Source organism: Geotrypetes seraphini, chromosome 1 (assembly GCF_902459505.1).
Source record: "Geotrypetes seraphini chromosome 1, aGeoSer1.1, whole genome shotgun sequence".
Classification (NCBI taxonomy): Eukaryota; Metazoa; Chordata; class Amphibia; order Gymnophiona; family Dermophiidae; genus Geotrypetes; species Geotrypetes seraphini.
This window is the reverse complement of record NC_047084.1, coordinates 112,235,427-112,262,089: the sequence shown is the minus strand read 5'-3', so window position 1 is coordinate 112,262,089 and position 26,663 is coordinate 112,235,427. Positions and strand designations below refer to the sequence as shown.

The following is a 26,663-nucleotide window of genomic DNA, read 5'->3' as shown; positions in this document are numbered from 1 at the left end:
GAAACTATGTTTCGCCCTAGTCCCCCTTACGTCAGACAGCTCATGCTCCCCGCGCTAAATTGTTCAGTCAGCCCGACTAGGGCGAAACATAGTTTCTATGTCGGAGTGCTGTCCCCACCTGCGTAGACTGAGATGAGTATGAAGAAATTGTACTATCAATCTCAGCATGTCACTTGTCTGTATGGAAGAAAGTTTGTTTTCATACAGCAGACACTAATGAGGTTTATAAACCTTTGAAAGTACTTATGAAGATATACCTTAGAGACCATATATTACTATAGTATTAAGTACCAGCATATGCATATTTGGACTGCTCTAAGCTCAAATTTAAAGTGTAGATGCCTGCCAAAATGAATCCATGCATAGTATATCTAGAGGCTTTATGATAAAGGCAGGTATTCCCAGGCTCTTCCTTGATCTGCACTTTCCTGCCCAAGGAAGTCCCTGACTGCCAGCTCCATTTAAACATTCATGCAACAGCATGCTTCGCAGTGCCTATAAGAAATGCAAATAGAGAAATCGTGCAAATCACAGAATCTTGCACCGTGGAACAAGCAGCAAGTTAAAATGGAGCTGGTGGAAGGGTGAGGAGAATTTAGAAAAGAGCCCCAGAGCCACCTGCATTTCTTTCTCCAACTTCATGGTGCAAACGTGCATGGTGGTGCTATGTTCTTTACCACCTGTTCTTACTAGTTGTACTCATTCCGTGGAAGAGATCTGTCAGTGGTGTTGAATTTTACATTCGTAGTGCTTTTTTAAAGTTTATTGGAACAGAGAAAAAAGTCACCATTTCTACTGAATTAATCATACACACAGATAGGGGGCATCGGTGTCATTGTTTATTCAAAGTATTTGATTTTAACGCTTATCCAGCAGTACAAAGTGTTGAACAAAATATTTAAAAATTACAGGAAGACAGACATGTCTGCATTGTAAACATATATATATTAAATTATTGGACAAACCAGGACTAAACAGACAAACTCAAGCCTTTAAAACAATAGGAGAAGAGGGCAGAAATACAATTTTTTATAGAAAGAATATATAAAAGGAAAATACAATAGGAGATGGGAAATAAAATCAAAAAATAATTAAGAATTGATGGAATGGGAATGAGAAACAGTTGAAAATTGTTAAAATAGGTAGATAACTCATTAGCGGTTATATGCATCCTTACTTTAAACCGCTGTTGGTACCGAGATGAAACAACTCCCCAAGAGCCGTTCTTTTGATACATTAAGAGAAAGCGAACCGCGAAGGAAGTGGTGGAGCCGTTAGATGACCAGGGAATAAACGGAGTACTAGAGGAGGACAAAGCCATTGCCGACAAACTGAACGCGTTTTTTGCATCTGTATTTACCAGAAAAGATATATCCAATATACCGGAAACCGACAGGCTATACACAGGAAATGAAGACGGGAAACTGGCAGGGACAACGGTCAGTTTAGAGGAGGCATGCAAACAGATTGCTAGGCTTAAATCGATAAATCCCCGGGACCGGACGGCATCTACCCAAGGGTAATCAAGGAACTGAAAGGGGGGGTTATAGCTGAACTGCTCTAACTAATATCAAATCTGTCGATCAAATCAGGAAAGATTCCGGAAGACTGGAAAGTGGCGAATGTTATGCTGATCTTCAAGAAAGGTTCGAAGGGAGATCCGGGAAACTACAGACTGGTGAATCTGACCTCAGTACCTGGAAAGATGTTAGAGGCGCTGATAAAGGACCGCATCGATTACCTTGACGGACACAAACTGATGAGGAGCAGCCAGCACAGCTTCAGCAAAGGAAGAACTTGCTTGACAAATTTACTGCACTTCTTCGAAGGAGTAAATGGGCAGATAGACAAGGGTGACCCGGTCGACATCCTTTATGTAAATTTTCAGAAGGCGTTCGACAAGGTTCCGAATGAACGTCTACTTGCAAGCCATGGAATCGAGGGTGATATACTCCTAACGGAGTTTAGTGGAATATAAGAAATAAATTACATTACATTACGTGGATTAAAAATTGGTTGGCAGATAGGAAACAGAGTGGGGGTGAATAGACAGTACTCGGACTGGAAAAGCGTCATGAGTGGAGTCCCGCAGGGTTCGGTGCTCGGGCCCGTGCTCTTCAACATATTTATAAATGACCTAGAAATTGGCACGACGAGTGAGGTGATTAAATTTGAGGACGATACAAAGTTATTCACAGTAGTGAGGACATAGAAGGATTGCAAAAACCTACAAGAAGACATAAATACGCTCGAGGAATGGGCCGTGAAATGGCAAATGAGGTTCAACATGGATGAGTGCAAGGTGATACATGTCGGTAACAAAAATCATATGCACAAATACAAGATGTCCGGGAGTCCTTGTAGGCAAGTCACTGAAACTGTCCACGCAATGTGCGGTGGCAGCGAAAAGGGCAAACAATGCTAGGAATGATTAAGAAGGGGATCACAAACGGATCTGAAAAGATTATCATGGTACACCCCTATCTGGAATACTGCATCCAACACTGGTCGCCGTACATGAAAAGGACATAGTACTACTTGAAAGGGACTAAAGAAGAGCGACAAAACTGGTTAAGGGACTGGGGGAGTTGCCATATGAGAGGCTAGAGAAACTGGGCCTCTTTTCCCTTGAAAAGAGAAGACTGAGAGGGGGCATGATTGAAACATTCAAGAAATTGAAGGGAATTGACTTAGAGAAAGAGAGATTGTTCACCCAGTCCAAGGTGAAGAGAACGAGAGGGCACTCGCGAAAGTTAGAAGGGAAGAGATTCCGTACAAACGTAAGGAAGTTCTTCACTTAGAGTGGTAGAAACCTGAAACGCTCTTCTGGAGGCTGTTATAGGGGAAAGCACCCTTCAGGGATTCAAGACAAGTTCCTATTGGAACAGAACATACGCAAGTAAGGCTAGACTCAAATAGGGCACTGGTCTTTGACCTAGGGGCCGCCATGGGAGCGGACTGCTGGGCACGATGGACCCAGCAGAGGCAAATCTTATGTTCTTGCCAGACTCCAGCAGTATCCTCAGCCTCTCGGGATTTTTTTTCTGTTCTGCCAAACAAATGCAAACACAGAGCTTTCTGGTATTGAAGAGATTTTTAGCCTCTGTGCATGCCTGTCTTTTTCATTGTTTTCCAAAAAGTTCTTAATTGTTTAAAAAAAAAATATATATATATATATATATATAGTTTCTTTGTTTTATTTCTTGGTTAAAATGTCCCAGATGGGTTCTGTCTCGTCCAGAGTGTGAAAGAACACCCATGCTTTTTTCTATGTTTCTATGATTCCAAATGCCTGCTTTTCCAAACTTGCACAAAATTCCTTTGGAGGCTTCTAAGTAGAGAAAGACATGGGGATAAATTTGCCCCCGTCCCCTAAGTTTTGTTTTTGTCCTTGTCTCATTCCTGTAAACTCTGCCTTATGATTTTAAAGTGTTTGAGGCTTGTGCAGATGAGGTCAGAACTTGCCGGAATGGGGCAGAGACAGAAAAAGAACTCGTGGGAACGTGGAATAATTTGTCCCCGTGTCATTCACTACTATCGTAACACTCACATAGGTGTTTTAGGAAGGCATCCTCAAAAGCTCCTTCCAAAGCACTGAAGGTCGGACACATTGGAACTGATATCTTGAAACGTGCTTCGCCAGTGCAGCCATCTATTAACTTTCTCTCCCAGAGCAGCTTTAATAATTTCTGCAAAAGATATGCAATGAATTTCGCAAGTGCTGCTGTAAGGACCATTAATCTTATCAAATATTAGCAATCTTCCTCACCTGTGGAATAGTCCATTCCTTCTTTAGAGAATGATTGTAGAGTCTCATTAACATTCTTTTGCTTTGCCTCCTGTCCCACTGATCTGTCCTCCAGTTCCTCTGTTGTGTCTCTATAAGCAAGAAGGTAGGGCCAGTCTTTTCTGCTCATATTTATTTTTCCTTCAAATTCATTATTTTTTTTGCTGATCATTAGCGAGGCTTTTCAGTGCTGCAGAGGATCATAATATTAATAGAAAGATGACGACGATGACGGCAGAAAAGGGCTACAGCCCACCAAGTCTGCCCACTCTACTGACCCACCCCCTTACTAGGCCTCTGTAGGGATCCCACGTAGATGTCCCATTTATTCTTAAAGTCAAGCATGCTAGTGGCCTTGGTCACCTGCTCCGGAAGCTTGTTCCAGCGACCCACCACTCTTTCCGTGAAGAAGTACTTCCTGGCGTCACCCTTAAATTTCCCTCCTCTGAGTTTGAGCGGATGCCCTCTAGTGGCCGAGGGTCCCCTGAGTAGGAAGATGTCATCTTCCACCTCGACATGACCTGTGATGTACTTAAACGTCTCTATCATGTCCCCTCTCTCCCTGCGTTCCTCCAGAGTGTAGAGCTGCAATTTTTTCAGTCTCTCTTCGTACGAGAGACCCTTGAGCCCCGAGATATTTCTAGTGGCCATCCGCTGAACCGACTCGACTCTAAGCACATCTTTGCGGTAATGTGGCCTCCAGAACTGCCCACAGTACTCCAGATGAGGTCTCACCATGGTTCTGTACAGTGGCATTATGACCTCAGGTTTCCTGCTGACGAAGCTTCTATTGATACATCCCATCATTTGTCTTGCCTTGGATGATGCTTTTTCTACCTGATTTGCAGCCTTCATGTCTGCACTGATGATCACTCTGCACTGATGATAATTTTATTCTTTATACCGCCACAGTCGAAAGACTTCTAGGCGCTTCACATTCAAAGAAGGCTAGACAATCAGTGAGATACAGGATGTAAGAAGAGAGGGTTACATAAGAATTAGGTAAAGGAACAGTAAAAATAAAACAGCAAAATTACATCGAGGTAGAGAGGGGGAGAATATATCATTTGGAGGCTTCTGTTTAGGACATGAATTTGTCAAACAGAATGGTTTTGATTGATTTTTGGAATGCGCCATAGGTCAAACTGGCTCTGTTTATGTAGTTGTCCAGCCAGGACTGCTGTCTGCCTGCTTGGAACTTGAAAGTCCTGTCCAGAAAGGATTTGTATTTGCAGCCTGTGATTTTTGGGTAAGTAAATATGTTTCTGTTTCTGGTTGGTCTTATGGGGTTGTGAAATGTGAAGTGTGGTAGCAGGTAGGAAGGCGCTAGACCCCAGACCTGCTTGATACAAATGCAGGCAAATTTGAACAGAATGCGCATCTCTGACTGCGGGAGAGCACAGACTGAGGTCAAGGGTCTGCTTCCAAGGGGCAGACTGCTTTGCAGTGCACCCACTTGGACATCTTGCATTAAAAGTTAAGAGGTCGGGGACCGATCCCTTGGGAGCAAGGCTCGCTCCAGGTTCAACTGCAGTGGGCTTGAGTGCAGACTCCGTGGTGGTTTTTTCCAAGATTGGGGACAACTGCTTTCCTCCCCTCATTGCATGGGCAATGTCTGGTGGAGGTTGAGGTCTCCGGCCGGTTCGTTGGGCCCAAGAGGCAGTCTTAAGACAAGAGCAGTCTGGATTGCGGGCTTGTTGAGGCAGAAGTTCTCCCTGTAAACTGTTTGCAGCTTTAGCACTTGCAGTTCCTAGCACACAGCATGGCATAGTGAGTAACAGGCTAACAGCCTGGGGAAGAAAAAAGCCAGAATTGGGAGGGGTTTATGAGGGGCTCTGGGGTTAGATTCAAGTTCCCCCACCTCTAAAATCCCAAATCACTAATTTTTGGACCCCAGTGTAGCTCCTCGGGCAGTTTTTGGCACTAAAATCACTGTCACTGTGGTCATCGTGGATTTCAGAATTTGAAAACAAAAAGTCTCTATCTGCCTCAAAACACCTTGATTTTCCTTAAAATTGGTGTGCTGGACTCCTCAGTCCAGGATACCTTGGATTCATGCCAAATTTGTGATGGATGGCCATCTAATTTTCATTGTAATTATTTTGCTGATTGTCCAGCTCTTCTTATTGTAAACCGCCTCGAACTACTATGGCTTTGGCGGTATATAAGTATAAAGTAATTATTATTATCTAAGGATTGTCTGTGTTCCAGAGGGATGGGAGGTGGAGCAAAAGAATGCTAATGAGGCTCTACAAGATTTCTCACGAGAAGGGATTGACTACCCCACCGGTTCAGGAAAAAAGTGTCTGTCTACTAGAAAGAAGATTACCAAGGAAAGAACCTAATGTTTCCTTCATCTCAAGATCTAATAGCCTCTCTCCATTCCATTGGAGGTCATTTGCTACCTCTCTCTTTCCTGCTATTGGGACTATCTGGATACCAATTTTCTTCCTCTTGAATCTTCAGGGAATCCCTCTGCTCCAGCCCTCCTTTTACATGAAATACATCTTTTTCTTTTTTCTTTTTTTATCATTTTCAAATTACAAATCAAGTATCCACTTCTCAAACATCAATAAAGAAGAAAATCAATATGCTTAACTTCAGCTCAAGTCCACAATTAGGATCCAAGGTATTTCATAGCAAAAAATTAGAAGAAATTTAACAAACTAAATTGCTGTATGAAGGAAAAACAGGCCCTTTAGACTGAGACAGGATAACAAATAATCAATATCGCCCTCATAATTCCCCTTAAGCCTGAGGCGCTGTAGACAAGAATGTTGTCAGCTGGCTTGGATCAAAGAAGACACATTTTTTCATACAATGTCGAAGAAAAAAGGTCACCCCCAAAGCTATAACTCCTGGTTTTAAAAGAAGAAATTCACGTCTCCTTTTTTGCGTATCTCGAACCAGATCTGGAAAAATCAATATTTTAAGTCATAAATTTTTTTTGTCTATTTTGAAAGAAAAGCCTGAGCAGCCAGTTTTTATCTGGTGCTAAGACTACTGTAATCAAAAGCGTCACCAGCTTAGCCATTTCTATATCAGAAAGTTCCAATATTGCTGTAACATCAGGTGGTTGCTGGTTCCCTTCTTGTGATCGTAGTTATTCATCTCTTTTAATAGGTAGATAATAGGCCTGAGTAAGTGATGGCAACATATCTTCAGAAATTTCCAAGATTTCCATCATATAGCGTTTCACTATATCTCTTGGAGATATTGTTTCAACCCTCAGAAAATTAATTAATCTGAGATTATTATTTTGGGAGGTATTTTCTAAGGATTCCAGCTTCCTTCTCAAATTAATATTGACCTTAATTAATGTTTCTCCGATCTGTTTAGATACTTTCAATTCTTGGTGGATTTTTTCTAAAGAGCTTTTTGTGTCATCAAATTCAACTTTTATGTTTTCCACCATAGTCTCTTGGACTTTAAGTTTTTCTTCCAACTGTTTCAGTTGGGGTTTTTCAATGTAGGAAACACTTATAAAATGAGAAATCTCACCAGTTGGCATCCCCTCTTGGACAGCACTGCTCAGGTTCCGGTTTACCCCTACAGCTGTTGGACTGTCAGTCTCCTCAAACTCTCCTGCAAATAAGAGTTTGTCTCCATTCTACCTTCTCTGTGGCCTCCGAGGGAGAGTACTGCCCATGCTCCGGAAGCACCTCCTCTCGTGGGGAGCTGGTAATCTGAGGAGGAGGGGGAGGTGCTCTGGCATCGGGGCTTAGCGTTGTCTCCAAGCCCAAGGAGATCGCATCCGTTCCGCCTCTCCGGTGCATCTCCAGCGGGTCTACTGATGCTCGGGGTGTCTCCTGCATGTGCTGTAGAAGCTCCTCAATGTTGCCGAACGCCGTCGCTCCGGACTGCTGCGAGGCTCCAGCGGCACTGCGTCCTCTTTGTTTTGGCATTGAAGGGAAGGCGGATATCCAGGGCAGCGATTCAAGAGTTGTTAGAGGTAAAACTCCGTGGCATGTTGCTCAGCTGAAAGGGTCTGCAGCCATCTTGGATCCCCATCGAAATGCATCTTTTTATGACATTTTACCCAAGGCAGGTAAAGCCCATATGATTTAGCTGACAGCATAAAATGGCAGATCTTCTCCTCTCCCTTAGAGATTCTATGCACTTGTCTCAAGCTTGCTTGAATTCAGATACGTTCAGTGCATGGCAAGAGAGGTTCCCTTCCTACTACACAAGAAGCAGAACTGTGTTCATTTGTCTTTAGGATTTTAAAGTTCATGGAGGCCCCAAAAGCTAAACCAATTTCTAGCTATGTGGCAGCCTCCTCAGAGCACATGTGTTCACTTTTATGCAGAGAATAGCTTTCTAGAGCCAGAATGTCTGTGTTCATTAAAATACATATTGTTGATAAATTTATAAAAACAAAAGGAATTGACCCCAAAATATAATGCAGAAATGTTAATCTTCCTTTTCAGATCTTTCTCCAGCACAAAGGATTAATGACCCCTTTAGTAGACGGAGGTCACCCAGTGAGGCAGGTAAGGCCCTTCTTGTCTCCTCTCATAGCACCCTTTTCATAAGTACCTTTTGAATCTGCCCATCAGTTTCCCAAATTTTTCATTTTTAGAGGCCATCGTAAGTCACAAGTCAGCAGATGTTTTTACTTTACCACCTCATCATCAAATGAAGTTCGAGCCTCAGAGTTGTAAGTACCTTTAATGATGGACTGGATGTACTAAACATGAGGAGACAAGTTTAATGTTCCTGTCCCTTGGTTTCTATCATTGTTTAGCTGTTAACTAAAATTATCATCTGCCCAATAAACAGCTGTGTGAGAAGTCCAAAAGATTCCTGTTGCCCCATCTTTCCGGCCTGAGTTAAGCATCCCCGATATCCTGTTGCTCTGTTCAGAAGTCTCTAATTCCTATCTTCTGGTCATCGTTATTAATCTTATCTTGAAAATGGATTGACCAGTTTGTAGGAGCTTGCACATCTAAGATGAAACTACCGTACTAAGTAGTAGATTTAAAACAAACCGGAGAACGTATTTCTTCACACAGCTTGTAATTAAACTCTAGAATTCGTTACCAAAGAATGTGGTGAAATTGGTTAGTTTAGTGGGGTTTATAAAAGGCTTGGATAATTTCCTAAAAGAGAAGTCCTTGGACCATTATTGAGATGGCTTCGGGAAATCCACTGTTTATTCCTAGGATAAGCAGCATAAAATCAGTTTTACTACTTGGGATCTGGGTTGGCCACTGTTGGAAACAGGATACTGGGCTTGATGGACCTTCAGTTTGTCCCAGTATGACAATTCTTATGTTCTTATCTAGATTATCTTGGATAAGCTCTGTGCTCAAGTATGGTAGGGGTTTTGACTTCGCAAAGCTGGAGAATGATAAAATATAAGAACGTAAGTATAGCCCCACTGGGTCAGACCAGTGGTTCATCCAGCCCAGTGTCCAATCCAAGTCACTAGTACCTGGCAAAAAACCAAATAATAGCGATGTAGTTTTTCTGCTCCTATGTACTTTTCCCTAACAGATGCTGAAGTGCTTGTTACACTTCCCCCTCCATATTCGCAAATTCCGTATCTACGGATTAGCTTATTCGCGGTTCTAAACGAAAAAAATTACTTTCATTTTTCGGGGTATTTTAAGCCCTGTAAGCCCCCCCCCCCCCCCCTTAAGCCTTACCTTGTGGTCTAGCGGGTTTTCAGGCAGGAGCGATCTTCCCATGCAGATCGCTCACAGGAAATGGCTTGAGAGACTATGAGAGCTCAAGGCAGCCATTTCCTGTGAGCAATCTGCATGGGAAGATCGCTCCTGCCTGAAAACCCACTAGACCACCAGGTAAAACTTAAGGAGGGGCTCACAGGGCTAAAAATAGCCGGGGGAAGTAGGGGATAAGGGCAGAACCGCCCCAAATATTATTCACGGTTTTTCCATGTTTGCGTGCCGGCTCTGCCCCTAACCCCCGTGAATACGGAGGGGGAAGTGTATAAATCAAAACTGGCAATTTCTTGAGCTTTTAGGACACTTGGTCTTGCTAATGGGTGGATCATAGGAGTTGGTCATGTTGTCCTTGAACGTAGCTGTCATTTCTCGTGGCCTCATTACAGACAGCAGCCCCTTTTTCTCCACTCTCCCCAACATTGGCGAGTTCACAGCTCTTAATTTTCCTTTTTTTTTTTTTTTGCTGGTGCTTTCTGTTCTGACATGGTCTCTTCTTGGTTGTAGCCTTAATCACTTCCTGTGGCCAGCTGCTTTCCATAAAACGGGAGACCACTGAGAGAGAAGCTGGTAAGAAGTTGTACTTGAAGCTGAGAATCTAGTTAATTGACTTTTCCCTGTGTGCATTAGGGTTTACAATGGTTATATGAGTATAATAACTCCAGAGATTAAAAGAGGAGATGTAACTTTTCTTTTTCATGTGAAATGTCTCATGTTGCTGAGAATGCAGGTCATTAAAGTTAAAAGGTTCGGAGAGTAAAGTAAGAAGGAGTAGGTGGAGCTTCACGTGCATTGAAGGGGAGTTGAAGAAGAAGAAGAGGGTGTATTAAGGGTTCTGTCCGTGGAATAAATGTGTTTTGAGGTTTTTTTTTTCTGAAGTCGAGGTAGGTGTGGGCGTCGAGCAAAATTTGGGCTAGCCATGGGTTCAGTTTAGCTGCCTGGAAGGAGAAGGTTTTGTCAAGGAATCTTTTGAAATGACATAGTTTTAGGGAAGAGAAGGCGAACAGATGGATTTTGCGGGGGTTCTTATTGTTGTAATTTAGGTTGAGGTGTGGATAGAGGTAGCTCGGGGATAAACCAAATACTGTTTTGTAGCAGAGGCATTCGAACTTGAATAGGATTCTGGATTACATTACATTAGTGATTTCTATTCCGCTTGTGCCTTGCGGTTCTAAGTGGATTACAAATTAGAAGTCTGGACATTTCCAGGAGAGTTACAGTACAAAGAATCATGTATGTAGCAAGTTACAATTGTTAGTCTGGTCATTTCCAGGAGAATTACAAAGCAAAGAGTAAGTATATAATAGGTTACTGTGATGAATAATTGTACAATCGGGATACAGTAGTGAGTTGTACAATGTTGAAGGTGTTGCTGTGGTGGTGGTGGTGGTAATGAGAGTATTTTCTAGTGCTATAGTGAGGTTAAAATGATGGGAAGTGTTTTTTGAAGAGATGAGTTTTGATTTCTTTTCGGAATACTTTAATGTCTGTTTTTTTGATCAGTAGATTGGAGATGGTAGTGACAATCTTCGCTGCCTGTGTTGCCAAAAGGCTGTCGTATGGTTTCTTGTGTTGGGTACCATTGAGAGGGGGGTAGTTGAATAGGCTCTGAGTTCTCCTTATTCTGGGTGAGAGGTTACGGTATAGTCAGTTGTTTAGGTAGCTGGGTGCTGTTCCATGGGTTACTTTATATAGTAGACAGTAGAATTTGAACTGGGATCTTGCTTTTATCGGTAGCCAGTGTGAGTCTGGGTATGCATTGGTGATGTGGTCATATTTGCCGAGGGAGTGGATTCTAATGGTAACCAGTGCAGATTATGGTAGAAGGGGGTGATGTGTTCCCATTTGTTTAAGCCAAATATAAGGTGGATGGCGGTGTTCTGAATCGGTTTTAGTCTCATAAGAACATAAGCAATGCCTCTATTGGGTCAAACCTGAGGTCCATCGTGCCCAGCAGTCCGCTCACGTGGTTTTCTTCATGGAGCCCAAGTAGATGATGTTGCAGTAATCCAGGATCTGAGAATAGAAGATTGTACTAACAGGCGAAATGAATTGTCGTCGAAGTATTTTTTTATGGTGCGGAGTTTCCAGAGCACCGAGAAGCTTTTCCTGACAGTAAGATCAGTGTGATTCTCAAGGGATAGGTGTTTGTCTAAGGTGACTCCCAGTATTTTTAAGGTTTGTTCTAGGGGGAAATCCGATCCATTCACTTGTATTGTGGTATCTTTGATTTTGTTGTTGGAGGAGGCTAGGAAGAATTTAGTTTAATTTTAATCTGTAGGATAACATCCAGAGTTCTATCTGACTGAGTAAGCTTGAAAGAGAGTTAAGCAACTCTGATGTGAAATAGGTTAGCGGGATGACTATTGTAATGTCATCTGTGTAGATGAAGAATTTGAGCTTAAGGCTTTGCAGGAGGTTTCCCAAGACGTTAAACAGGGTGGGGGGCAGGGGGGAGCCCTGACGAACCCCACAGGAATTGTTCCAGCTGTAGGAGAAAGAGTCGTTCTTACATACCCTGTATGATCTGTTTTTTATGAACCCGTGGAACCAGTTGAGAACCTGGCCAGAAATGCCTATGTGTGCAAGGCAATCTAGGAGAATAGTGTGATCGACTAGGTCGAAAGCACTGCTCAGGTCAAGTTGTAAGATCAGGGCGCTGGAGCCCTGGCTGAAGAGTGTGTGCAGGTGATCGAGTAGAGAGGCTATGATGGTTTCGGTGCTGTGGCCAGAACGAAAGCCCAATTGGTTGTTGTGTAAGATATTGAATTTTTCCAGATATGTAGTCAGTTCGGCGTTTACCACCCCTTCTGCTTATTTGGTGACTAGCGGGATGCTGGCGATAGGTCTGTAATTAGACGGGGCGTTGGGTGGTTCTTTTGTGTTTTTTATAATTGGAGTTATCGTGATGTGGCCTTGCTCTACTGGGAAATTTCCTGAGGATAGTAAAAAGTTGACCCAAGCCAACACATTGGCTTTGAAGTGGATCGGGGCAGTTTTCATGATAGTTGGGGGGCAGGTGTCCAGTCTGCAGTAGGAGTTGTTGTATTTATTGTATTATTTGTTAAAGGTTTGCCAGTCTATGGTTGTGAAGTGGTTCCAACTTAGGTCAGTTCTGGACCCTAGGTCGGATTTGGGTATGTCTGTGTCATGGAGAATTGGAAAGTACCCGTGGGGATTGGCCGGGGCAGTTATTGATGATCTTAGAATTGAAGAAGTCTGCTAGGGTGTTAGCAGTTAATGTGGATTCTTCCTGGATGTCAGTGAGTGTCTCGAGGTTGTAGAGGTCGTTGACCAGATTGAAAAGGTTTCTACTGTTAATTGTAACGTTTCCAATTTTTTGGGCATAGAAGTTTTTGCGTTTTTCTTTGGTGCGGTTTTTGTAGTGTTTTAATTTTGATCTCTAAGCAGCTCTGTGCTCTTGAGTACCAGATTTAGTCCAAAGTCTTTCTGATTTTCTTAGGTCCCTCTTTAGCAGTAGTAGCTCTGAATCAAACCATCCCTCTAGATCTGTAGGTTTTTATAGGGGCGATTTTGTTTAGAATGTTAGTGCTGTCTTTGATCCATGGGAGTATACCGTATTTTCGCGGATATAACGCGCGCGTTATACGTGATTTTACGTACCGCGCATACCCCTCGCGCGTTATATGCCTGAGCGCGGTATACAAAAGTTTTTAAACATAGTTCCCACCCCCGCCCGACGCCCGATTCACCCCCCCAGCAGGACCGCTCGCACCCCCATCCCGAACGACCGCTCGCACGCGCTCCCACCCGCACCCGCATCCACGATCGGAGCAAGAGGGAGCCCAAGCCCTCTTGCCCGGCCGACTCCCCGACGTCCGATACATCCCCCCCCCGGCAGGACCACTCGCACCCTCACCCCGAAGGACCGCCGACTCCCCAACAATATCGGGCCAGGAGGGAGCCCAAACCCTCCTGGCCACGGCGACCCCCTAACCCCACCCCGCACTACATTACGGGCAGGAGGGATCCCAGGCCCTCCTGCCCTCGACGCAAACCCCCCTCCCTTCAACGACCGCCCCCCCCCAAGAACCTCCGACCGACCCGCGACCCCCCTGGCCGACCCTCCCACCCCCCTTCCCCGTACCTTTGGAAGTTGGCCGGACAGACGGGAGCCAAACCCGCCTGTCCGGCAGGCAGCCAACGAAGGAATGAGGCCGGATTGGCCCATCCGTCCTAAAGCTCCGCCTACTGGTGGGGCCTAAGGCGCGTGGGCCAATCAGAATAGGCCCTGGAGCCTTAGGTCCCACCTGGGGGCGCGGCCTGAGACACATGGTCGGGTTTGGCCCATGTGCCTCAGGCCGCGCCCCCAGGTGGGACCTAAGGCTCCAGGGCCTATTCTGATTGGCCCACGCGCCTTAGGCCCCACCAGTAGGCGGAGCTTTAGGACGGATGGGCCAATCTGGCCTCATTCCTTCGTTGGCTGCCTGCCGGACAGGCGGGTTTGGCTCCCGTCTGTCCTGCCAACTTCCAAAGGTACGGGGAAGGGGGGTGGGGGGGTCGGCCAGGGGGGTCGCGGGTCGGTCGGAGGTTCTTGGGGGGGGGCGGTCGTTGGAGGGAGGGGGGTTTGCGTCGAGGGCAGGAGGGCCTGGGATCCCTCCTGCCCGTAATGTAGTGCGGGGTGGGGTTAGGGGGTCGCCGTGGCCAGGAGGGTTTGGGCTCCCTTCTGGCCCAACTACACAAAGTACGGGGAAGGCGGGTGGGGGTGTCGTGGGGGTCGGCCAGGGGGGTCGCGGGTCGGCTGGGGGACGGGCGGAGGTTCTTGGGGGGGGGGCGGTCGTTGGGGGGAGGGGGTTTGCGTCGAGGGCAGGAGGGCCTGGGATCCCTCCTGCCCGTAATGTAGTGCGGGGTGGGGTTAGGGGGTCGCCGTGGCCAGGAGGATTTGGGCTCCCTCCTGGCCCAATATTGTCGGGGAGTCGGCGGTCCTTCGGGGTGGGGGTGCGAGTGGTCCTGCCGAGGGGGGAGAAGAATCGGACGTCGAGGGGGGGCATCAGGCTTTCAGGATGGGGACAGGACTTCAAGGGGGGACAGGCAGACCTTCAAGGGGGGACAGGCAGACCTTCAAGGGGGGACAGGACTTCAAGGGGGACAGGCACGGAGAGGCGGGGCAGTGCACCGAAAGTCAGGGCGGGTGAACGGTGAGTCGGGGCAACCAGAGGAGAGTCGGGGCAGTGCACCGAAAGTCAGGGTGAGTCGGGGCAACCAGATGAGAGTCGGGGAGGGCGAAAGGAGAATCGGGGTGGCCAGAGGAGAGTCGGGGAGAGCGAAAGGAGAGTCGGGGTGGCCAGAGGAGAGTCGGGCAGCATGCGCGTTATATGCCTGAGCGCGGTATAGAAAAGTTTTTGTACATATCATCGTGATTTCTGCGCGCTATACCCCTGTGCGCGTTTTACAATGGTGCGCGTTATATCCGCGAAAATACGGTAATTTGATCCGTTTCTATGTTAAGTGAACTTTAATACACTTTACCAATGCAGTGATGGTGCTTTTGGGATAAACAGATGAGAAGATATTACTTTCCTATTTTTAAAGGACTTTAAAAAAATTTTAAATTTATACAAATATATTTCAGTGCCTTGGAGTGTGATCATAGGTTTTTAACTTTTCAGAGTTTCACATCTCTGAGCGAGTTACATATCTAATTGACCACTCTCCATAGGCAGTTCCTTATTGGAGTCAGTTTTTCGCTATATTCAACTTCTTTCTGACTTCCTTTTTGATAATTATTATCCCTGAATTTCACATAAGGAGAAAATAAATCTGGCTGCTACTTTTTGAATGGTTTGTAGTTCTTTTGTATATTTTCTTTGCATCCTACATAAAGGACATTGCAATAATCTAGTTGGGATGATAACAGTGGCTGAACCAAGATCTGAGTTTTCTTTATCAAAACAATGCTGAATTTGTCTGTTTTCTGAATGTTGTGAGCATTTTCTTGCTTAATGTTCACGTGGGTGCCTCCCAGGATAGGTTCTTCTTGAATATGAGTGTGATGAGCTTGTTGGGACAGAGAGGGAAATTCAAAGTACCTGATTAGATTTTTGGCCATTACTTAAGTCAATTTAATTGTTTTGTAAACCACTTTGAATCCTTTGGGAGATTTAGCGGTATATAAGACATCACATTAAATTAATATGCCAAATATGGTTGCAAGCTCCTTGCTGACACTTTTGTCATGTGATTCATTCCTGCTCTTTAATCACATTTATCACCAGGATTTTCTGCTTCTGCTGCTGTTCAGTTTTGTGAAGCCAGTAAAAGTCTCTCTTAAATTTTGCATTTATTTTTTTTTTAAGTCAAATATGGGGATTATAGTGTGATAACACAGCAGTGATTCACAATAATAATTTGTTGTCGCAGAATTAAACAGCCCACTGAAACCTAATAGAATTGCATAACTTAAAGACTATGATCTTTACAAAGGAGGTGATTCATCAAGGTCTCTTCCCATAGGCATAAATGGAAGGGAAACCTTTGAGATTCATGTCTATAATGCTTAGAGGAGGATTAAAAGCAGAGGGAAATCCAGAATGGAAGCATTTGTGCATACCACATCACCACAGAGGTTAAAGTTCCTGTTAACTAGTTGCATCCTGCAGTCAGATGAAATAGTACAGAACTGAGACTTGCCAGAGGAAGCAAGAAGTCAACATTGTGTATCTTGTTCTTTCTTTAGAAGAGGTCCGAATAAAACGGGAGAAGATAAAAGTGAAAAAGGAGGAGGAGGAGGAAGATTCGGATATCAGCCTCTCAAGTACCACTCCAGCATGGGACATAACCTCAGTGGGAGATCAAGAACTGTCAAATCTGTCCTATCCAGGTGCGTAACGAGGAAAGAGCAGCACTCGGGTAACACCTTCTTGCCCAGCTACATAATAAGCAGAGCTGCCATGGGATTACGCCAGTGGCAAACTACAGGACGGTAACACAAGATTAGATTTGTCCCACATTTTTTCTAGTAACAGCTCAAGCATGTTAGTGTCTCAGAATTAATGCAGATTTCTTTTTCATTTGCAGAGTTCACCATCGGTCGAGAAACAGATATTTACCCCTTGCCAGTACGCTGTCATTTGAAGAGTGAGCCTCAGAATCGTAAGTCCTGGCAAGTTTTGGAAGAAGTGTGCTTGTTTCCTGCCAACTACAGTCTTGTACTAGTATTTAGATCTTAGATTGGTTATATTAAGTACTTAGTCATCTGTTGATTGGCCCTTAAGTCAACTCGGGCCCTTTTAGATATTCCACTCTTTTTCCTTATGCTCATTTTCAAGCAGTAACCATTCTCACAAAAAAAAAAACCAAACCAACCCAAACACCCTTTGTTGTGAGAAGCCACACCATTGCTGGACAAAGCCACTAATGCTCTGGGAAATGAAGAATTTGAGAAGCACTGGCCTAGAGCATCATTGCTTGGTTTTCACAGTACTTGTAAAGGGTAAATTTACTTCCCATGGTGGATGAACATAATTCATTAGTCTGAACTGATCTGGTAGGATTAAAGAAAATGTCTGTCTATCACTTTCTCTAAAGTAATGTGGATTCCCTTTTCATTTTCAGAGTATCTTATTGGTCAAGAAACAGCAGGTATTTCTCCTTTGCCAATGGGCCATCGTGTAAAGACCGAACCACTGCCTTGTAAGTATCACAAACACTCTTGCCTAGGACATCATCAACACGATGCAGATGTGTTTCAGAATCTTGTTTTCACTCTGATATGGTGCAAATTTAAAATTGTCCACATTAGTTTGTGGTAGACTTTGCACTAGCTTTCAGAATGAAATGTTCACTTACAAAATGGGGGCAACACCACTAGGGGTCAGTAACCTGGAGAGAGACCTGGGAGTGATGGTAGACGCAACACTGAAGGCATCGGCGCAGTGCGCCATGGCCTCAAGGAAAGCAAACAAAATGTTGGGTATCATTAAGAAGGGTATCACGACCAGGACGAGGGAAGTCATCATGCCGCTGTATCGTGCAATGGTGAGGCCGCATCTGGAGTACTGTGTCCAGTACTGGTCGCCGTACCTCAAGAAGGACATGGCGGTACTTGAGGGAGTACAGAGAAGAGCAACTAAACTGATAAAGGGAATGGAAAATCTCCCATATACCGACAGATTAAAGCAGCTAGGACTTTTCTCCCTGGAAAAGCGGAGACTTAGAGGAGACATGATAGAGATCTTCAAGATCCTGAAGGGCATAGAAAAAGTTGACAGGGACAGATTTTTCAAATTATTGGGCAACACAAGTACAAGGGGGCACTCGGAAAAATTGAAAGGGGACAGGTTTAAAACAAACGCTAGGAAGTTCTTTTTCACTCAGAGGGTGGTGGATACATGGAACGCGCTTCCAGAGGCTGTGGTAGACAGGAACACTTTAAATGGTTTCAAAGAGGGTTTGGATAGGTTCCTAGAAGAAAAAGGGATTGAAGGGTATAGATAGATATAGACCACTACTCAGGCAATGGGCTTGATGGGCCACCGCGGGAGCGGACCACTGAGCAGGATGGACCTATGGTCTGCCTCAGCGGAGGCAACTTCTTATGTTCTTAAGTATTAGGGGCTATTTTACTTCTATCTTGGCTATAAGTATCAAGGGCTCATGGACTTTTGCACCTGTGTTTTCTGTTTTCATATCCATAGAGCTAAAAAGTATAGTCTGTGCGTTAACTTTCCATGCCTATAAATTCGACCTCTCATTTGTTCTCTCAGAGTTTCCACAGCTGGCATGTGCTTGTTGCAGGTTTTCGGGTCTTGCTGCATCTTGTCAGGTAGAAACCGACGTTTCAGCCATCATGCTGTGGCTTTCTTCAGGGTATGCTGTGAGGTCTTCAGTTTGTCTTTATATATAATGGGTCTACTGACATGACTGAGAACAGGGAGGGGTCTGTTGGTCATGAATTTAAATTTTGGCGGGAAAATTTGTTGGTTTCCCATAGAATGGAAAAGTCTCCGGTGAGTTTAGAGATGTTCTCCCTGTAAAGATGGGTTGTATTTCTATCAGGGTGTCCGCTGCTGGCATTGTGTTTTGTTGTAGGTTTTGAGATCTCGCTGCGTCTTTTCAGATAGAAACTGACATTTCAGCCATCCTGTGGATTTCTTCAGGAGATGCTGCTTGGAGAGGGAGAAAATTAACATGGGAGAGATATTGGATAAGATGATGGAGGGGAGGGAGAGAGAGTGCATAGGAGAGAGGGAGACATATTAGATAAGATTGTGAAGGGGAAGAAGGGAGAAATATTGCATGTCTAGTTATTTTAGTTTTTGTTTAGTCATTTAGTATGATAAATGCTTCCCTATTTTATTGTAAAACGCTTAGAATTTATGATTAGCGTTTTATCAAAATTTTAATAAATTTGGCATGGGGGGAGTGGAAAGAGATGTTGGACCTAGAGCACGAGGAGGAGAGAGAGGCGTTAGACAAAAACTAAAAACTGACAAATCCCCGGGTCCGGATGGAATCCATCCAAGGGTGCTGAAGGAACTAAAGGAGGAAATAGCGGAACTACTACAGCAAATTTGCAACCTATCTCTGAAAACAGGTGTGATCCCGGAGGATTGGAAGATAGCCAACGTTACGCCCATCTTTAAAAAGGGATCAAGAGGAGACCCGGGAAACTACACACCGGTGAGTCTGACCTCTGTTCCTGGGAAAATGGCGGAAGCACTGATAAAAGAAAAAATCGATGAACATTTTGAAAAACACGAACTTCTGATAACCAGCCAACATGGTTTCTGCAGGGGGAGATCGTGCCTGACCAACTTATTGCACTTCTTAGAGGGAATTAACAAACAGATGGACAGAGGAGACCCCATAGACATCATATACCTAGATTTCCAGAAAGCCTTTGACAAGGTGCCTCATGAACGTCTACTCCGGAAACTGAAGAACCATGGGGTGGACGGAGACGTGCATAGATGGATCAGAAACTGGTTAGAGGGTAGGAAACAGAGGGTAGGGGTGAAGGGCCACTACTCGGACTGGAGAAAGGTCACGAATGGTGTTCCGCAGGACTCGGTGCTCGGGCCGCTGCTTTTTAATATATTCATAAATGATCTAGAAACAGGGACGAAGTGTGAGATAATAAAATTTGCAGACGACACCAAACTATTTAGTGGAGCTTGGACAAAGGAGGACTGCGAAGAATTGCAAAGGGACTTGGACAAATTAGGGGAATGGGCAGAGAGATGGCAGATGAAATTCAATGTTGAGAAGTGTAAAGTATTGCATGTGGGAATCAGAAACCCGAGGTACAGCTATACGATGGGAGGGATGTTATTGAATGAGAGTACACAAGAAAGGGACTTGGGGGTAATGGTGGACATGACAATGAAGCCGACGGCACAGTGCGCAGCGGCCGCTAAGAGAGCGAATAGAATGCTAGGTATAATCAAGAAGGGTATTACAGCCAGAACGAAAGAAGTTATCCTGCCGCTGTACCGGGCAATGGTGCATCCGCATCTTGAGTACTGCGTCCAGTATTGGTCACCGTACCTTAAGAAGGATATGGCGTTACTCGAGAGAGTTCAGAGGAGAGCGACATGACTGATTAAGGGGATGGAAAGCCTTTCATACACTGAGAGATTGGAGAAACTGGGTCTCTTTTCCCTGGAGAAGAGAAGACTTAGAGGAGATATGATAGAGACTTACAAGATCATGAAGGGCATAGAGAGAGTAGAGAGGGACAGATTCTTCAAACTTTCGAATAATAAAAGAAGAAGAGGGTATTCAGAAAAGTTGAAAGGGGACAGATTCAAAACGAATGCTAGGAAGTTCTTCTTTACCCAACGTGTGGTGGACATCTGGAATGCAATTCCAGAGGACGTTATAGGGCAGCGTACGGTACTGGGGTTTAAGAAAGGATTGGACAATTTCCTGCTGGAAAAGGGGATAGAGGGGTATAGATAGAAGATTACTGCACAGGTCCTGGACCTGGTGGGCCGCCGTGTGAGCGGACTGCTGGGCGCGATGGACCTCAGGTCTGACCCAGCGGAGGCATTTCTTATGTTCTTATGACATAGGAGTGGATGAGAGGAAGGAAGAGAATACTGTACATAAGAGATGGAGGGGGGAGAGTAAAAGAAATATGTTGGACCCAGAAACAGATGGGAGTAAGGGAAGAGAGGAAGAATGCTGGCCATGAGGGAGGAGAGAAGGGACAGGGAGATTAGAGGCTACAAGGATGGGGAGGTGAGAGAGAGGGAGCAGATGTTCGGCTAGAAGAGACTCTGAGCCAGTACTTGGAGATGTGCCTGCTCACCCCTGTGGCCGATGACGGTGCTCAAAAGTCCCCAGACGGTTCACTCTCTCCCTCTTCCCTGCTGATGCCACGCTACAAGAGAAGGAGAAAGTGAACAGCTGCCCATCAGCCTAAAGTCAATTGCTCATGGTTTCCAAGAGCAGTCGGTTCTCTAGGCAGGCTGCAGTTTAAGCTTTTTCTCCTCGTGGAGGGAGGGGAGAGAGTGACCAGCACAGCTGATGGCTGTGTTTGAGGCAGGGCAAGGTGACTGTGCATTGAGGTAGGGGCGGGAGTTGTGTCCTTTTTTTTTTATGTCCTCGATAAATATGTTTAGCAAATGGTACAGAGGAAACCAGCCTATTGGTTATACATTTGCATGCATTACTTCTATCTCATGCAAATTGTGTGTAACCTGAAAAGTTGACTGGTTGGATGTGTCCTGACACTGGGTTAAGAACCATTGACCTAGGTAAAATAATTCTCCTGCTCCTGGGTGTTGAAGCGCTTGTATTAGAACTGGATATTTCCTTGTGTATGAGAGACTGCGCTTGGATCACTTAACTTTGTCAAATATACGTGTCATTTCTCTGACTATTTCTGGCTTCTCGTTACAGACAGTAGCCCCTGTTTTCCCACTCTCCCTATTATCGGTAAGTTCATGTTTCCAGGTGCCACTTTTAATTCTTTTTCTGTTCCTGACTCTCTCTCTCTCTTCTGATATAGTCTTTTCCTTTCATTGCAGCTTCGGTCACTTCCTTCGTCCCATCACTGTCCATAAAGCAGGAGACTAGAGAGAAAGAGGCTGGTAAGATGTTACACACCTGTGTCTTAACAGGAATATGTGATAATTCTCATGAAGGACTGAAAGCTCCTGTGAAAGATGCACATTCTTTATGTAGCTGAAGATCTTGCTAGTTCATGGGGACTTCATATTCAAGTCTCCTCGAGAGTACCTGTGGGCAAAATGAGCTCTATTCCTGCAAAGACAATGCAGATCTCTGGGAAAACCAATGGCAGAACTTATTTCCTGGTAACAGACGACTCAGGGTGATTCTCTAACTAAGCTTTGGCTTGACAGAGAGCAGCCACCTTATTAAAATAACGTAGGCTCCAGGTAGTGGCAAAGCAAGGGTGAATGGCGTCCCCCTTCCTTCACCGTACCTCTTTAATTTTCCCAGTGCAAGCAACATAACGAACTTGCTGACTGCGTCATGTCTGACATCAGAAAGAGCCGACACCGATGGGGGCAGCAAGTTTGTGCACGGCAGGGGGGGCAGAGAGGAGGACGGGTGATGATGCCTGGGGCAGACCCCCCCCCCCCCCTTTAATTACGCACTGGCCAGCCAGTAGTGCTTTTATCCACTCTAGCTGTGGCCTTTTCTATTCTTCAAAAACAAATAAGATAAGAAAGCCATGTGTGTGGGTTATAGTTATCGACAAGTTTCTGGAAAGATGCATGAAAATTCCCACTTTACTACCATTTTATGGGGGCCCCTTCAATCTTTTAATCTTTTTATTTGTCTATAGAAAACAGACATTGATCTTTGTGACAGCTTGGCTTCCTTAGTCAACTTAATATCCTTTTACTTCCCAAGACAGTTTCAAAGCTGTGTCCATGTTTCTTTTCAAGAATACTATTATGACCCAAGATATATTGTGTTCCTTCCTACTTTTTTTTTTTTTTTTTTAGTAATTTCTTCCTTCTCATCCAGCTAGGCCAGTCCACACCAATTGGTTATATCTCCCAACCAGCAGATAGAGGTAGAGAAAACAGATATCACTGTTATAATAGCAGGTGCAGCTAGGAACTAGCCAATATTTGTACCATCTGCTTGAACTGGTGCAGCTGTTTCATGTTTTGGTCTTATTCCCCCAGACCAGGGCCTTGTTGGTTGAGTTCTGGGGGGCCCTACTGTTCTTTCAAGAATCGGTCTGTGAACTAATCTCATGTTGTCTGGTATGCTAGAAGCCCTCTTGCTTGCAGCCTTGCCTTCAGGCTAGATTTTTGAGTGGTTAGTACAGGTGCTCAGGGTTCCCCTCTTTCTTTGGAGTCTTAGAAAAGCTGTTTAAGTAACAACAACAATTATTTCTATAGCGTGGCCAGGCGCATGCAATGCTGCACATTGTACATGTGAGAGATGTCCCTGTTCAGAAGAACTTACAATCTAATTATGACAAGACACACAGGACAAAATTGGCCTCATCAAGCGAGGGTTCCATCAGTAGAATCCCCTCTTCCTTCCAATTCTCCATCTCGGGGTGGGGTGGAAGGGAGGAGGAATCAAAGTAACCCCTAATCAGCAACTGGATGAAGAATTTCCAAGCCTCCTGCAATGGTCAAATTAGGATGCTGGCTCTGAAATGTTTTGTCAAAGATTTGATTGTTATCAAATTAAAAGTGGTACGAGAACAAAAAAAGCTTGTTTGTATTTAGTACGAGTGTTATCCTGCCTATCCCCCATGCCTGCTGGTCTCCCATGAGTAGCATTTGTTTTAGTGACTGGACATGGGGTCTTGTCAGTGCCCTACAATCTGGCCATGGCTTCCTCCCCCCTCACCCCCCCTGCTCTTTAATGCTTGAAGAAATCCTGCTAAGCACGACCAGTTTACATCTCCAGGCTAACCGTTTCTTCTCCTGTATCTTGTAATAGATTCACCACCAGAGCATGGAGCCTCGCCTGCAGCAGGAGCTGGGACCATGCTGGGGGACCAGGCCTCAGCTGCAGACATGCAAGGTAAACTTCCTCCCAGAATGTTCTCAGTGTACACAGCACTGTACTGACACTCAGCAATAATTATTTAAAATCTCCAGATTTTGCCCAACACTATACAGTCAGTCATTTATAAAGCACTGGACATATGCACAGAATAAATATTATAAACCATTAGTGTAACATCTCTGGCCAGTCTGAGCAGTGATTTTTCTTTACAGAGCTCTATACAGTGGAGTGGAGGGTAGTCTAATTACTGTAGTGGAGCTGAGTTCAGTTCTCTCACTTAACTCTCCATTGCCCCAGGTACTATAGATGTAAACTGTTTTGATTGTAACCACAGAAAGGTGGTGTATTGAGTCCTCTTTATCCCCTTTATCCTTTACAATCACAGGACTTTAAGTACCATCATTGTTCACGGAGCACGTAAAAGCTGACAGGTCCCACCTCCAGAAAGATTAAAATGTAAAAGTTCCTGGATTAGTTTTGTCACTGATGTAACCCATACACTGTGTTACTCTGTGATCCAATAAACAAAAAAAATATGTAAAATTAAGTGGTGGGGGAGAGTCTAGAGAGAGAGAGTTTGAATTCAGGATTGACACATGGAATGTGAGGGGGGAGGGGGGGAATGGCAGAGTCACAGTGGAAAGGCGGAGAGATTTAGAAAAGGGGACACTCGATGATGTTACAGGGAAATACTCTTAAAACCAATAGGAGGAAATATTTTTTCACTCAGAATAGTTAAGCCATAGGTTGTGGTAAGAGCGGACAGCGTAGCTGGTTTTAAGAAAGGTTTGGACAAGTTCCTGGAGGAAAAGTCCATAGTCTGTTATTGAGAAAGACATGGGGGAAGCCTCTGCTTGCCCTGGATCGGTGGCATGGAATGTTGCTACTCTTTGGGTTTTGGCCAGGTACTAGTGACCTGGATTGGCCACCGTGAGAACAGGCTACTGGGCTTGATGGACCTTTGATCTGACCCAGTAAGGCTATTCTTATGTTCGTGTGTGTGATAATAGGGGCAGGGCAGAGATTTGTAGCCAGGAGCCTGGTGGGGATTTGGGCTGCGGGCACTGCAGGATTTCTGAGCAAAGCGCATGTGCTCCTCTAAACATGACTAATATCTGTAGCCCAGAAATGTTCAGCTATTGGATTCCAATACAGTTTGTAGCAGGAGTCGAACCAGTGTTTCACTTTTCTCTCTGACTGTTTTTCAGGTGGATCAGTGGTGTCTCTTCTGCAGAGCATGCAGCAGATCCTGGCTCAGCTCTTGCACACCTCCCAGCAGCAGCAGACGCTCTTGGAGAGTCTGGCCAATGATACAGTCTCTCATTTGAGCCTCATCTCTGACAACCTGGTGCAAGTGGGAGAGACACTACAGGAAATGCTCCTGAGAACTCACCACAGGGATCAGATGGAGTGAGGAGCCCAGTAAACCCCCATCTCTCAGGCCCCTGGTCCAGGTGGAATACACTGCAAGAGGAGCTTGTCTTTGGTGGGATGTGAGGACCCAACTAATCCCTCATCTCTCACATCCGATGCAGGTGGACAAGACGTTGCGGGAGCTTCTTCTGAGACCACAGATGACAAATATCAAGTGGAAAGGCCAGCGATCCCTTGTGGCTCCTTTTTGATCTGTCTTTTGCTTGAACGAAGCCCCTGACCAATATGGGATCTATGCTCATCATTGGAAAGAAATTTGACTTTGATTGATGGACATGAGAATAACAGCAGCAGGAACTTAATCACGGATCGTAGCAAGACATTCTGTGGCCAGTGCAGGACTTGATACAGCACAGCTGTCACTGCTTTAAACCGAGAGCTGACGAAGGTCTATGGATGTTATTGCAGGTCAGCTGCATTTAGATGGATTTACATGCCTAAATTGTCCTGGTTGAAAATTGCCTTTCTCAAGTGGCTAAAATGATGTGCACATTGCTTCTTTTTAACCTGTTAGGAGTATTCTCAGAGAGGTATTTACTCCTCTCCCCAGGGACTCTTTTAGGATGCAAGGTTCTCTTTGAAAATGAGGATAAAGCTTGCATACTGAAAGTGCTCCTAAACTTTTGCTGCTATGTAGACTATTTCAAATAGTACCTCCTACAAGGATGCCAGATCTTTACCCCCCAATCAAAACTCCTCATTTAATGAGTTTCTCACACATAAGGTAGTTATCAATAAATCTGCGTGGGACCATTATCAGCTGTGATGGGCAGTGAGGCAGACCCTGCAGTTCACAAACGTCTATCTGTGAAAAGTCCATTAGAGCAATAGTCGATCATATGATTTCATTTCTTTCAGGAAATGGTAGAGATCAAGACTGTGAAGGACACCAAAGAGATCCTTCTGTATCGTGGTTTAATTCTAATTGTAAGAGCTTCTGGAGAAGATTAATGTAAAGTGTCACTGCCTAAGCCATGTAAAATAAAAGCCTGTCAGATTAGTGTGATGGAAGCCCAACCTTTAATTTCACCCGAAGAGACTATATGGTTAAAATCCAAATGCAGCAGGCTTCATTCGTTTTGATGGTAGTGGGAGCTTTTGCAGAACTTAAGACACGAAGGAGCCGAGTAAGAAAACGAGGCCTGAAATCGCCGGACCGTGCAGAAGGAGGATTCCAGCACTGGAGCAGATTTTAGACAATGATGGAAGGGGAGTGGAGAGGAGAGGTCGAGTGAAAGAAAGAATAGGGAAGCTGGTTTGCATATAGGAATTTGGCAGAAAACCAGAGGAAGAAAGTCACCTGGGCAGACTGCATGGGCCATCATTTAATACATTTATTGTATAGCCTGCCTAGGAGCTCTCCCTCACTTATCACTTCAGTCTCTTCCACCAGCAGAAGGAGAGCACTACTTCTTGTCTGACTGCTGGCTTCAGAATAGAAACATAATAGCAGATAAAGGCCCTATTGGCTAAGGCTCTTAATATTTCCATCTCCTCTCCCTATTGGCTAAGGCTCTTAACATTTGCATCTCCTCTTCCTATAGGCTAAAGCTCTTTACACCTGCATTGTGAGGTCATAGAACTTTAGGTTATAGAAACATGATGGCAGATAAAGGCCAAATGGCCCATCCAGTCTGCCCGTCAGCAGTAATCACTATCTCTTCCTTTCTCTAAGAGATGCCACGTTCCTATCCAACATTTTCTTGAATTCATACACAGTCTCCGTCTCCACTACTTCCTCTGGGAGACTGTTCCACGCATCTACTACCCTTTCTATAAAA

At 44.7% G+C, this 26,663-nt stretch overlaps 1 protein-coding gene across 2 annotated transcripts in view; it reads left to right on the top strand.

Annotated features, from left to right (window-relative positions):
* The window catches only part of LOC117356527, a 42,050-nt gene extending 15,598 nt beyond the window's left edge, over window positions 1-26,452 (top strand). For both annotated transcript variants that reach the window (XM_033935839.1, XM_033935828.1), the window contains 10 exons: window positions 8,218-8,280; window positions 8,370-8,447; window positions 9,982-10,044; window positions 16,172-16,315; window positions 16,513-16,587; window positions 17,050-17,127; window positions 21,343-21,378; window positions 21,471-21,533; window positions 23,380-23,463; window positions 24,657-26,452. In XM_033935839.1, the coding sequence (XP_033791730.1) occupies window positions 8,218-8,280; window positions 8,370-8,447; window positions 9,982-10,044; window positions 16,172-16,315; window positions 16,513-16,587; window positions 17,050-17,127; window positions 21,343-21,378; window positions 21,471-21,533; window positions 23,380-23,463; window positions 24,657-24,862 (890 nt within the window). In that variant the 3' untranslated portion in view covers window positions 24,863-26,452. The remainder of the gene's footprint in view (window positions 1-8,217; window positions 8,281-8,369; window positions 8,448-9,981; window positions 10,045-16,171; window positions 16,316-16,512; window positions 16,588-17,049; window positions 17,128-21,342; window positions 21,379-21,470; window positions 21,534-23,379; window positions 23,464-24,656) is intronic.
* Window positions 26,453-26,663: the final 211 nt, after the last annotated feature.